General features: G+C 38.3%; 1 protein-coding gene across 1 annotated transcript in view; it reads right to left on the bottom strand.

Moving 5' to 3' along the window:
- Window positions 1-2,298: 2,298 nt before the first annotated feature.
- The window catches only part of abcd3a (ATP-binding cassette, sub-family D (ALD), member 3a), a 28,388-nt gene continuing 16,357 nt past the window's right edge, over window positions 2,299-14,329 (bottom strand). The window contains exons 12-23 of the mRNA XM_008307363.3: window positions 10,431-10,528; window positions 10,130-10,221; window positions 9,576-9,667; window positions 9,407-9,479; window positions 9,257-9,320; window positions 9,008-9,085; window positions 7,711-7,776; window positions 7,053-7,142; window positions 6,847-6,966; window positions 4,496-4,600; window positions 2,864-2,920; window positions 2,299-2,764 (exon numbers count right to left, since the gene is read on the bottom strand). Of these exons, the coding sequence (XP_008305585.1) occupies window positions 2,687-2,764; window positions 2,864-2,920; window positions 4,496-4,600; window positions 6,847-6,966; window positions 7,053-7,142; window positions 7,711-7,776; window positions 9,008-9,085; window positions 9,257-9,320; window positions 9,407-9,479; window positions 9,576-9,667; window positions 10,130-10,221; window positions 10,431-10,528 (1,013 nt within the window). The 3' untranslated portion in view covers window positions 2,299-2,686. The remainder of the gene's footprint in view (window positions 2,765-2,863; window positions 2,921-4,495; window positions 4,601-6,846; window positions 6,967-7,052; window positions 7,143-7,710; window positions 7,777-9,007; window positions 9,086-9,256; window positions 9,321-9,406; window positions 9,480-9,575; window positions 9,668-10,129; window positions 10,222-10,430; window positions 10,529-14,329) is intronic.

Genomic DNA, 14,329 nt, shown 5'->3' with positions numbered 1-14,329 from the left:
TTGTTACTGGACTACCTTCTTCACAAGGTAATACGGTCATTCTGACCATTGTGGACAGGTTTTCTAAGGCTGTGCATTTTGTGGCTCTTCCTAAACTCCCCTCTGCTCTGGAGACCGCTGAACTCCTGGTGCTTCATGTCTTTCGTCTTCACGGTATTCCTCTGGACATTGTCTCTGATCGGGGTCCTCAGTTCACCTCCCAGGTTTGGAAGGCATTCTGTCAGGCCCTTGGAGCTTCTGTGAGTTTGTCTTCAGGTTTTCATCCTCAGACCAATGGACAAACAGAGCGTGCCAACCAAAACTTAGAGGCAGCTCTCCGTTGTGTGTCTGCCAGGAATCCCACCTCTTGGAGTGTCCATCTTCCCTGGATTGAATCTGCCCACAACTCCCTAAAATGTGCAGCCACAGGTATGACCCCATTTGAATGCTCTCTGGGTTACTTACCACCACTGTTTCCTGCCCAGGAGGGTGAGATTGCTGTTCCCTCGGTCCAGGCCCATCTTCGCCGATGTCGTAGGCTCTGGAGGGATGCCCGCTCTGCGTTACTTCGTTCTGTTGACCGCAATCGTCATTACGCTGACCGCCTTCAGACACCAGCCCCCAATTACTAACCAGGTCAGAAAGTTTGGCTCTGTGCTAAGGATATTCCTTTAAAGACAGATTCTAGGAAGCTTTCCCCTCGTTACATTGGCCCCTATGAGATTGTCAGTATCATTAATCCCTCTGTGGTAAAGCTCAAGCTACCACGGTCTTTGAGAATTCACCCCACTTTCCATGTGTCCCTACTGAAACCTGTTTCTGTCAGTCCATTATGCCCTCCAGCCATTCCCCCTCCACCCGCCCGGATCGTGGATGACCATCCTGCCTTTACAGTCCGGCAGCTGCTGGATGTGCGTCGCAGGGGCCGGGGCTTCCAGTACTTGGTTGACTGGGAGGGATATGGCCCAGAGGAGAGGCGCTCTCGTCAACTTATATTAGATTCCTCTCTAATCCGGGATTTCTATCGAAAGCACCCTGACAAGCCTGGTAGGCCACCTGGAGGTGGTCTTTGGGGGGGAGGGTACTGTCACGATGACTGAACCTCCAAGCCACCACTGCCCCCAACAACCTGCTTTGTCTTTGTCTGCTAATTTAGGTACAACACTTTGAATAAGAAGATGAACAGTGTCAGCAAAGTCCAGATTGTAATTAAAAGTTGGACATTGTAATTAACATGTGTTAACCCACTCAGTTTATCAACAAACATGTTATTGTTAACAAACGTGTTAACAAACAGCTTATTGTAAACTACTTACTTTACTTTATTTTCCCTGCAGGTCACTTTAAATTTTGATATTTGTATTACCTTGTAAATACTGTCTACCCTGCTGTTACTTTTTTTATCACCTTGTAAATACTATGTCTGCCATGCTGTTACTTTACTTTTAGTACTACATGTCAATCCGGCTGCTGTAACAACTGAATTTCCCCGGTGTGGGATGAATAAAGTCTTCTTATATTTATTATATTTACTCGTTCACTTCATGTTTGTCAACCGTATGCATCTCCCGTGACTCTTCCATATTGTGGTTGCGTTATCTACATGATTTTCTTTCTATTTTGTGCATTATTCTTTATAATAGTGATGAGTCCTAAGAAAGTGAGTGGTAAGGATGGTGGTGAGAAGAAATGCATGATGACCAAAAAGCAAAAAAAATAAATACAAAGGTAAAAAAATAAATAAATACGTAAGTTAATTCTAAGTTTATGTAAGTTACGTAGTGTACGGAATCGGAACGCTACGGAAGTGTCTACATATGGGCCAACTCGCTTCCCTCCCTTCTCCTCCCCACCTCCTCCGCACCTGACACCATTAGCCGCTACTGTATCGTCTGTCTCGAAGGTAAGAACTCATAATTAAAACCACATTTTAAGTTATATCACAGGAATCCTTATATACTATAATTTTTTTGTGTATGTCTCTGTAGCAATTAAAAAAATGTTTTTTCCTTTGTTATTAGCACTAATATGGGAGTGTTTTAGAGGGCTGGAACGGATAAATATTTTTTCTGTTATTTCTTACGAGCACCTCGAGTTACGAGCACCTCGAGTTACGAGCTCGGTCCTGGAACGGATTATACTCATATCGCGAGGATCCACTGTATTCTTTTTTTGTAAATACCTAAAACCAGAACATTTTTTATGGGGTTGTAGCCTCGCACCTTATCCCTTTATATGTGCTTCTTCCAGACCATACTAATGTGTCTTGAGTCATGTGTCATGTCTAAACTATGCCAAGATCTGTCTCAAACATGGAAAGGTATTTCATCCTTTAATCACAACTTGACTACAAAAATTAAAAAGGGTAGAGTCTACATATTATTATTGTTCAGCAGCAAATCTGACATATAGACATTTGTTAACTTTTTTTAAGGATTTACTTCATTGTTAAAAGATGGTTGCTTGACCAAAAAAAAAAAAAGAAGTACAATTGGCTAGCTACTCTACAAGTGAGTCATTGATGAAAGGACTCCTACATTTTTATTTTTAATTGATTAATTTTAATTAAATAAAACATTAGTTTGCCACCTCTCAAAATGTCAAAATGATGGTTTAAATTACAAATGTTTACAACTTTTTTGAGTGCAAGGAAAGAGCGAGCAAGTCTTATAGTAGAAGTGCAGCATCTGAGCCTAATGTGAGGCAGTTAGGATCCAAACTCCACTGTTTCCTCTGTGATGGGTTTGAACTCGTAGTTTCCTCTCCCGTCCATGTGCAGGTAATACTTGAAAACATAGTTTAAAGGAGGAGGAGAATTTTAGTACGGTGGTGAGACGTTAGATTGCATGTGATGCCAGAACAACGTAGAACACTCTTCTCTTACCTTGTGGTGCTTCCACAGAGACTTTCTATGGGACACTGTGAACAAAGTTATGCCCACCTGGAATTTAAAGACAAAAAAAGGTCTATCACGTGAAAGATCAAACCTGGTTTATTTACAATTATGAGCAGTTCCCCAAAAATATTTATTTATTATAAGAATACTGTAAAATAAATATATTTCTTGTAATGTTATCAGTCTTGTGTCCAACAGTGAATTCTACACGGTCAAGAAATATATTCATCAGTCAAAGAGTTTGACATAGTCAAATATATATATATATTATAAATATATTTATATTATATATATTTATATATATTATATATTATAAATAAATATATGATTTATTTATAAATATATAAACTATATATGACTTTGTCATATCCATGGGGCCCCTGATTATGATGTATACTTTCTTAAGCAACCCCAAAAAAGTCTATACATTTTCACTGTTGTGAAAAAAGATATATACATTAATTAATTAATCAATATTAAAATCTAGTTCTACACTAGATGTGCACATATAAATTTAATCTACTCAATGCAGGACAAAAACAGGAAGAACAGTAAACACCGATGTTTGTGATGTCTGTATGTGATATGTTGCCTTGATAGGTCTTATTGCTTAGTAATGTTTTTTTTAAACAGACCTAGGTCTGTTTGGTAATGGTCGTTGATCCCCAGTACATATGAATCATTTAGAAAGTTAGTTAGTTATCCATTTTGGATCCCAGTTGGTAAAGACATTTACAAAAGTATATAGTTGATATAGTTTATGGTCATTTACTATTCTCTGTCAGATGGGCTGTGTGTTGTCTTGGTTACTGAAATGTAAATGTATTGTTTTTATCATGAACTACAGGTTGACTTTGGCTATAAGACAGGTGAATGCAGGTGAAAAGACACTTGTACATTATTTCTTATCACACCTCTTCTAGGTGTGATATACAGTACATCGCTCACCATTGCTATTTCTTTTAGCAATGGCCTTATTATATTTTCCTGTAAAATCCTGTTAAAATGAATAAAATTCAAAATGTTGGCCTATCAGATCCCCTGATACAAGCCGTTTGGTCCCTGGAGGGCAGAAGTTTCCAAATGTGGATGTAATGAATGGATCAAATGTAATGCACGCAACTGTAACCCTGTTTTTACAAACTTTTCCATTAAATGCTAGCATTACCAACTTTAGGCAGTTGGCAGTAGTGTGATTGTGTCCAACCAATCAATTGTTTTGCCAGTCTCTTGTTAAACATTTACAGCATTGGACAATATGCTGCATTATTTTTCAATTCATTCATTCCCTTTGCACACCCCCTGCAATGGCATTGTGTCCCCCACTTTGGAAACCTCTGCATTAGGCAATTGCTTAGGAGTGATGATGGCACATAATGGCAGCCTTTACATTACATAAAACCTTAACAACAGAACTCCATGTCACGTTACTACAGATTCGCAAGCTTTAAAAAAAAAAAAAAAAACACCATAGCCATAGTAAACGACAATCTTCATGATGTTCTAAAAAGTGTTTCGATGGCAGTATATTATATATGTAACTATATTATCATATAGTTATCACAGTTGCCTCATAAAACAAAACCAAGACTTAAAACAATTGAAAAATATTATACGTACTTTCCTGCAGTGGCTGTAGATGTAGTCCTCCACATCAACACTTACTGCACTGGTACACTCGTCCAGAATGGCAAATTGGGGCTTATGGTAGAAAAGCCTGGCCATCTAAAGTATATACAGAGAGCATAGATACACACATCACATATGGTGTTTTTTCATTATTTTTTAAATATATTCCTTGTGAACTCTGAACTAATTTAAAAAAAACTTTCTGGACAAGAGAAGACTTTGAATAAGAAGATGGACTGTGTCAGCAAAGTCCAGATTGTAATTAAAAGTTGGACATTGTAATTAACATGTGTTAACCCACTCAGTTTATCAACAAACATGTTATTGTTAACAAACGTGTTAACAAACAGCTTATTGTAAAACTTAAACATTTAAACCTCATGAGGTATTGTGTGGTATTGTATAAGTGCCACAATCAGCTATTTCAAAATACTTGAAAAGTTAAAAATAAAGTTAAGTTGAAACATTTCCAGGCTATGTTAAATTTTGAAGTTTCATAGCAGATATTAGAACACCTATCAAATTTTAATGTTTTCTGAGGGTAATTGTTTTAAATAAATATTTTAGTATCTCCCAATAGTCATTTACTACAACTTTGCAATGTTACCTAAATATTTCCGCTACTGACCTCATTATGATAGATTCAGGTTTCTGTTACAGGGGCCAAAATGCTCCACTCACGTTTTTCTACCTCTTTTGATCCTCAAGTTGTATATGCTGTACTGGATGTACGGAAGTTAAAAGCGTTTTTATGTGATACCTCCAAAACAGTGCATAAAGCTACAGTATTTTGCATTATCATCTTGAAAGTAGAGAGTTTCCAGATTAAGATATACAGGAGGTCCTCGGTTTACGACATGCCCAACCTACAACATTTTGTGGTTACATCTCCATGTCCTGTGCATTTATTAAGAAAGTCTTGTTCCATCACTCTGACGTATGGTGTTAAAACTGCTGGTCTAAACCAGGGTCACCAACCTTTTGGAAAATGAGATCTACCTCAAGGGCACTTAGTGATACGAAGAACTACTTGTTTGATGCAGACTTCCTGAAGAATGTAATAATAATAACCTCTGGGACATACAATAGTAGACACTCTTCTTACTATTGTCATTGCACCCATTTGAATATGACTACAAGTGTACCTGATTCAAAAAGCACAGTAACAGTACAAGTACAGAGTAGTTTATTTTTACTATACCATTACCATAACATACCCGATACCTTGGGTATTCCAAGGGGGCTACCAGGTACACCCAGGCACCACGTTCGTGACCTCTAGTCTAAACCGTATCAGAAACAGGTACATTTTTTATTAACAGTATCTAAACAGTATCAGAAACAGGTACATTTTTTATTATCTTTATTATCAATATCTATAAAAAATACAGGGTAGTCTGTTCTTAGTTTCTCTTGGTTGGACTGCTTCTAGTTGTATATACATCTGTTGCCAGGGTGAAAGAAATCATCCTTATGTCCTTCAAAATCAGTAGAGTGGGCACTGGGGGCCTAAAATGAATGGCAACGAAATTATTTTTTGCAACACCTAGGCCTTCCAGCAGGTGTACAGTTACGTTGGGGGTTCGAGTGCTTTAAATCGCCTTGAATCTAACGAACTGCATCTAGCGACTTGTACACGCCAACATTTTCTCTGTGTCCACTGCAATGTCCAAAGTGGACCTTCTCAGCCTAAGGTCAATTAAAACTGCTATAAATACGACAGGACAGACTGGACTTTCAGCATTATCATGGATGAAAATAGAAAAGGACATGGTGTTAAAACTTAAAAGCGGAGTGAGCAAATATATTTCCACACGGAGTGGCGTTCAACTATTTCTCCAGGGGCCACCAACGTGATGTCCAGGGGCATCTAGTACCTGGAACCAGTGGAACCTAAGGTGAATGCCGGGTACGTTTTAAAAATAAAACTAGTCAACAAGAGAGTCAAAAATTGTACTGTTTCTGTGTTTTTTTGAATCAGTTACACTTGCAATGATATTCAAATGGAAGCAATGATGCTGGTAAGAAGAGGGTCTGTTATTTTATGTCCCAGAAGATATTATTATTATATTATAAAGGTTGGTGATCCATACCCTAGATTATGACGATATCACCACTGCGATAGTGAAGTTGAGTCACAGGTACTAACGTAGAGAACGTGAGTTGTGATTTACAATGAAAATCAAGTGATAGTGAAGTTGAGTGATTGATTGAGTTGTGATTTACAATGAAAATCAAGTGACATCGAGTGATGGGAATGGAACTCCTCCTCTGGATGTTGTAAACCGCTGTATAACAGTGTTATTTATGACAGAAAGAACAAAAGTAAATAGGTGGCTTACCGCCATTCGCTGTTTTTCTCCTCCACTGAGGACGTCCATCCAGTCCTGGACTACATCCCAACCAGCTTCTCTTTCTAAAATGTGTCCCAGCTGGACATTATCCAAATACTCTTTCAATACCTGGACATCCACAAGAAAAACAATATACAGTTATACAATACACACCGCTGTAAAGTTTGAAATGCCAGTGACAACGAAGTGCCTACCAGGTCAGAAATGCCTTTTCTCCTCTGATCTTCGTAAGTGTCCGGGTAAATAACTTGGTCTCGCAGGGAGCCCAGAGTCATGTAGGGTCTCTGGCCCAGGCACAAAAAACATAAACTTAATTTCCTTGTAAATTAATTCTAAATGAGTTGTACAGAACATAAAAAAGGGTTATGTTAGGTGTTTATAATCATTATTAATTTATTTTACATTTGCCCCAACGTACTGTAGATGGGAGCATGAGAAAAAAAAATCAAGGCACCACATAACAAATTCTTCCTTGCGCCACTTTGTTGTAATAAAAATGTTATCTTTGGTCTTTCCTCTTGTTCTTCCTAACATGAATTGTGTTCACTCCTAAATATTAAGTTGATAATATATTTACATATGCAACAGAGACAATCAAATAAAACATCAGTGAAGCGCCATCAAACATGGATCAATAAAAAAAAAAAAAAAATTCTAACCAGCTTCTGCTAAAGGCTAGTGACTCACAGCCTCTTGACTGTGAGCTACACATTTAGAACTATATTTCTAAGAAATCTTTATATCTTATTTATTTGATTTTGGCTAGATTTCAGTTACCGTATCATAACTTTCTTACTGCCCAATCTGCCCAAAGAAAAACCAAAGTGTTAGGGACAACCATTAAATTTTTACCTGTGGAACATAGAAGAGCCTTCCTCTCTCAGGTTTTGTCAGTTGTCCTCCAAACAGAGGCCATAGCTTTAAAGAAAAGACCAACATTACTGATACAAAAAAAGGACATGGACACAACAAAATACAGCGGAGTCCCGAGATACGAGTTTAATCCGTTCCACAATAGGACTTGTGTGTCAACTCACTCGTATCTAGACTGCAATTTCCCCATTTAAAATACCTAAAAACTAGTGATGCACCAAAATTACAATTCTTGGCTGAAAACCAAAACACCATAAGAAATTAGTTTGCTAATTATAAGTACCATTGCATTTATGGCTAAGACTGTGTACTAAACCTCAATAAAATCAAGGCACCGTGATTGCATAAATTAAAAAGGAAGTCAGAACTGAATAGCCTACTTATTATTATTATTATTATTTGAGCCACTCTCTTGCAGGATCTCACAGAACATGTCAGAAAACGAGGGTGCTTGCCCCTCATCTTGTACACTGCTGTCCATCTACAGCTTCTCCGTCTCCAAGCGGGTTCTCCGCGTCCATCACGACCCTTATCATTTCTCGTGCGTAATGATTTATAACTATAAGTACTGTCGCGACGAGTGCAGGGGAACCGAACAGATCTCAGGGCAACGTGTGCTGACAGACTCTATGAGTGTACTTCTCACCCACCTCCTGAAATTCCAGCATTACACATTTTGCAAATCACTGTCCGTGGGTCTTTCTCAGATACAAATACGTCCACACCGCAGACATGTTGGCAAGCAGTTTAACAGTTAAATGCTAAACGGTTAAATGGATATGTATTGCAGATATCTCTACCAGTTTTGCGTAATCATAAAGAAATGTCTTTGCAATCCTACAAGCTTGTGCTGGTCGTGGTTTTTGCTTGCTTCATCATAAAAGTGATAAAAGTCTTTAGTCCCTACTAAAAACCAATTATAACTCCCAAGAAATATACTATTAGTTAATTAAATTAATCTCCCCCTTATCTAAACACCAAAAACATAGAAAAAAAAAACAAATACATTGTTAATATAAAATAATAATAATTAAGAAAACATTTTATAATATAGTTATAAAAATGGGTAAAATAACCAAGCAAGGGACAGTGAGTGCGACAGAGCGTCTGGCCACTAAGCGTAGGAGAAGGACTGGGAGTGAGGACTCAATTTAGATGATAAAAAGAAAGGGAGAGAGAGAGAGAGATATTCAGAGTGTATTGTATATTATACCTCTGCCAATTGTTGACTCAAACACTTAAAGTGGCAAAGGATTAATGGGGAGATCTTTCTTACCTCTCCAAGCACCCTGAACAGTGAGCTCTTTCCACAGCCGTTTGGTCCACACACAAGAACGTTGGTGCCTGATCTCACCTTCATAAATGTTGAAAACATGTTCAGGCTTTGTATTCTTTCAACTATCTGGTACATCACTAAAATAATAATGGGGAGTCTATATATATATATATATATATATGGTTATACAACATAGGATTCAAAAAGAAAGACACACAAGACATACACAGAGTCAGAGACAGAATGTACCTCAAATGTAAGGTTTCTGATGAGAACATCTCCATTTGGCGTTGCCAGTGGGGTGTTCTCAAACCTGAAATAGAAACAAAAAAATATATAACAAAAAAGGTTTTAGAAGAGAACATAAAACATTAATCACATTGATGTATTTAGACTTACTTAATAATATTGTCTCTGTTGATAATTTGACCACTTCCTGGCACTAACGCAACCTTCTCTGCTGTTTCCAACTCTATATTATAAAAAAAAACCCAACATCACCTTTTAATTTGGCTGCGTATCTGTGGAGTGCAGACTCTTTTTGTATTTGACAAGACAGCGTACGTACCTTTATCATGCTGGGAAACCATGGTGCGTTCATATTTACCAGCATTTAGTTCCTTTAGGACCTTCGTGAGCTCAGTTATACGCGCGGTAAATCTGTGAATAGAACACACAATTAAAAGTAAAGCACTAGTTATAGTTGCTAATAATTATTAGAAAAAGAAACCATATGTGCAGGGTTATAGTTGCTAATAATCTACTTATTAGAAAAAGAAACCATATGTGCAGAATTCAATAGGACTGATCACACTATCATGTTAGAGTCACCTGACACTACAGACATTTGGGATTAAAAGTAACATATCTTAAATGTAAATGTTTAGGACATTTCTCAAAGAACATGACTATATGAGCCCCTATCCATAACAACAGATATTTTTATTGATGCTGTATGTCAACTGCTGAATGGATAATGATATTGTTTATGAGAAATGAAAAAACCCAACCATTTCAAACACACAACAAAACAAAACACAAAATCACAGAATAAAGAGTACCATAAATGGTTATTTTAAGTAAAGTATTAATATGTGTAAGATGCTAATTCCCTTCTTTTACCCTGACAAACGGCTCATTTCTCTTCCGGCCAGTACAATCCTGCCCAGAGCCTGGGACAATCTCAACAGCATCCGTCCACTCTGGTAGTAATCCTGCAAGAACAAAGGTCTAACACATTAAAATTACACAACAAGTTTGCAATGCTACTTTCAACCAAAGCTGAAAGACTGTGTTAAAACCGGTTGCTTAGGTGACCAGTCCAGAATTAAATGTTATTTTGGCAGTATTTAAAAACAGGAAAAGAAACCCCAAGAACTTCTGTGTGTGTGTGTGTGTGTGTGAGTGATTTTCATTTTCTAACCTCCAGCAGCTCGGACTGTGAACTGTGCATGTGTCGAGGATGGGAGACGTTTAAGAAAGGCCGACTGACTACCAAGTAGCCTACCACAGTGGCAAAGTCTGCAGGGTAACAACAACAGAAAATGGGAATTTCAATGTACTTTTTAAGCAGTTTCTCTTGTTCAAGAAAAGTTAAAGAATACAAAGATATATATATATAAAAAACATATAAAATTATATACATACATATACACTACCGGTCAAAAGTTTTAGAACACTCTAATTTTTCCAGTTATTTATTGCAATTCAAGTCGTGCAAGCCCAAAGAATAGCTTGAAATTGTACAAAGTTAAGCACTAAACATACTAAGTACCAAATAGTCTAGAACTCGTCTAGATTTTGATCAGGAGTGTGTATAAACTATCTATGTAGGTTCTCAGTCTTCCAGGTCATTTAATCCAAAAAATAGTTACATCATAAGCAACTGAACAAAGTAGGCTTTTTTTTTGAAGCCGTTTCACCTCTCATCCATAAGGCTGAAGAACTGAAGAAGCCTCTTGGATGAGAGGTGAAAGAGATCAAAATTAGAGAACAATTTATAAACAATTGATTTTTTTCTGAAATAATGTCATTGCTCAACAGTTGAAGGACTTTTTGTCATGTCTATACCATGCTACTAGAACACTTTTTCCACAAAATAACAAAGGCATTTCAACAAAAAACATTATTTTGCAAAGAACAGACTGACTCAAAATTAGAGAACACTTTCAGATACCTCCCAGTTATTGCTGTTAATCTGGCACCTAGTTCTAATTTCCTTGATTATCTGTCAACCCCTATTTAACTGGCAGCCCAACTTCCAGTTTCACTGACTACAAGATGGTAGGCCGTTTTAAAGTCACTGAAAGCTTCCGGAAGCAGGTTGTCCAGATTAAGGCCAAAGGGATGATCCTAGTGGTGGCTTTGTGGTTAAGGAAGCGGACTTGGGTCCGGAAGGTTGCAGGTTCGAATCCACCGGCTGCCACCAGTTACCACTGAGATGCTCTGAGCAAGGCACTGTGCCCACACACTGCTCCCCAGGCAGCTTCACTTTTGTGATGGGTTAAATGCAGTGGTGTGTGTCACAATGACAAGGAGTTCACTTTCCTTCCTTTCTATCAGCCATAGCGAGACAAGTTGGTCGTTCCAAATCTGTGATTTCAAGAATATTGAATCTTTACAACATCGCAAACTCATTCAAGTCCCACAAGAAGGCTGGTCGTCCACAGAACACAAGACAGGATACTGCGGAGAATCTCAATGGGCGCTTCCACACTGCAACCAAAATTGCTAGCCAGTTCAGTGCTGAACAGGCTAAGGATCTGTCTCGTCATACTGTGTCTAGACGTTTAAAAGCATTTGGACTGAAAGCCCACTCTGCAGTGACCAAACCTCTCATTAGCAGAAAGAATCAAAAGGCTTGACTAAGCTTTGCTGAGGAGCATGTTGTGTGGACAAAGGAAAACTGGTCCAATGAATGCAAATGTTTATCAGAAACGTCTTCAACAACATATGGTTCCTTCCCTGCGTTCATCAACCAAACAGCCCAGAGTGTTCATGCAGGACAACACTCCATGTCACACAGCAAAACGGGTAAGGCAGTTCCTTGAAACTAAAAACATTAAAATAAGGACATGGCCTGCCCAGAGTCCTGGGGGCCTGATGTACTAAATGTACGTAGATTTTATCATGAAAAAAGGGTGTATGCAAAAATCCAGAAACTGTCGTGGATACGGAAAAAATTCTGACGCATCAAAGTGTGGAATCCAAGTACGTTTGGTTTGTACATCCCAATCAACGTGGAATTGAGTGCACATGTGGGATTTCCATATCACACCCCTACATACATGTACATGTAATACATGTAAATATATTTAAATGAACGATCTGCAGGCAAATTCATCATGAGGACGTGAAAGAATTATTATACTAAAGCCAACTACAGGTCCTACTCAAAAAATAAATGGTCCGAGATGAAGGTGGACGTGAAGTGCACAGTGTCTGCCCCAGTCATGCTGTCACTTTGAATGAGTCGTGTTGAACATCGAGCCAAAGCTCACCTGTTGCCAGGCAACAGGGCGTGGTCAGCACCCATGTGGGCACCGACAAACCCTGGCTCCATGCCGTGTAGCACTCTAGGTCCAGTAACAGTGGCCTTGATAAACAAAACTGCTCCATCAACCAATAACCATCATTCTCCAGTAAATCCTCATATTCCCTATATACACGCTCCCGTGTTATTGCTATTTTTTTTACATTATTAGAAGTTTCCCAGCATCAGCACTAAGTGTCAAAGGCACACAGCTGCAGAAACGTGTGTACACCGGCTCTGGAGCTGTCGTGAGGACCGCACATTTCTACGATCATTTCAATTATGAGACATCTTAGCATAACAACGTAAGCATAGAAAAGGGTGAAAGCAACTTTTTTGTGCGTATGCAAGATTTGTACACAAGGCCCCACACATTTCTACGCTCATTTCAGTTTTTACACATCTGAACGAGAGCGTGGAAAAGAGAGTAAGCAACATTTTTGTGCTTACGCAACTTTGATACATCAGCCCCCCTGATCTCAACCAAATAGAGAACCTCTGGAAAATCCTTGGTGACAAAGTTATGGCCAAGAAACCCTGACTTTAGTGGGTTTCTGGGCCATAACTATGTCGTGGCCGCAGATGTGCTGAAGTCATTCAGAGTAGAGGCTGCACTCTTCCTACCAACTGCTGACTGTTGTGACCTTCAGAATATTTAGTTGTAATCTTTTTTCCATGCTACAGTCACTGTTGTTCTCTAATTTTGATCAGTGTGTTTTCTGCAAAATAATGTTTTTTGTTGAAATGCCTTTGTTATTTTGTGGAAAAACTGTTCTAGTGGCATGGTATAGACATAACAAAAATTCCTTCAATTGTTGAGCAATAAAGATGACATTTCAGAAAAAATCCTTTTTTTTTTTTATAAATCGTTCTCTAATTTTGATTCCTAATTTTGAGTGCAGTGGTTCTCAAACTTACAATATTGAGATCTCTGAGTACCACCATGATGACCAACATTAGAATTCCCCTGCTCGTTCCACGTTCAACTTGCAAGTGATCCCATGATTCCGTGCTGCCTATGCTTACGTGAGCAACAGACTTGCATTGCAGCAAAAAACAAGTAAATAAATAAAAAGACCAGACAACCTATTTCATAATCTCAGAAGTAGCTGCATATCTTTTCTAAATGTTGTATTAATTGTGCATGGTATGTTTCAGAGTTATTCAATTGAAAATGTAAATGTCAAAATATTCCCCCAAAATATGTGTGTGTGTGTATATATATATATATATATATATATATATATATATATATATATATATATATATATATATATATATATATCTACATATCTTCACTGTATACATGTCCACAGACTAGATCAGTGGTTCTTAACCTTGTTGGAGGTACTGAACCCCAGCAGTTTCGTATGTGCATTCACTGAACCCTTCGGTGATGGCCAAGCGGGGACATGTCCTCAAGAATCATACAAGTTGGGCATGTGTCTTGTCCTCCGCTGAACCCCTGAGACTGACTCACCAAACCCCTGGGGTTCGATCGAACCCAGGTTAAGAACCACTGTTCTAGATTCTACACTCCAGTGTACGCTAATAAAGAAAAAAGGGAGAAGTGTGCCCCCAAGTGGCCATAAGCTGTAAATACTAGCAGGCTATATACATCCTGTATTCTCAGTCATCCAGGTTATTTAATTCAAAAAAATAGTTACATCGAAAGCAACTGGACAAAGGAGGTTTTTTGAAGACGTTTCACCTCTCATCCAAGAGGCTTTTTCAGTTCTGACTGACCACTGGAAAATTCTGGTATTTAGCCTTCAGGGGGTTACATACCT

The sequence above is a fragment of the Cynoglossus semilaevis genome, chromosome 3 (assembly GCF_000523025.1).
Source record: "Cynoglossus semilaevis isolate Cse_v1.0 chromosome 3, Cse_v1.0, whole genome shotgun sequence".
Lineage (NCBI taxonomy): Eukaryota > Metazoa > Chordata > Actinopteri > Pleuronectiformes > Cynoglossidae > Cynoglossus > Cynoglossus semilaevis.
This window is presented reverse-complemented; position numbering and strand designations above follow the sequence as displayed.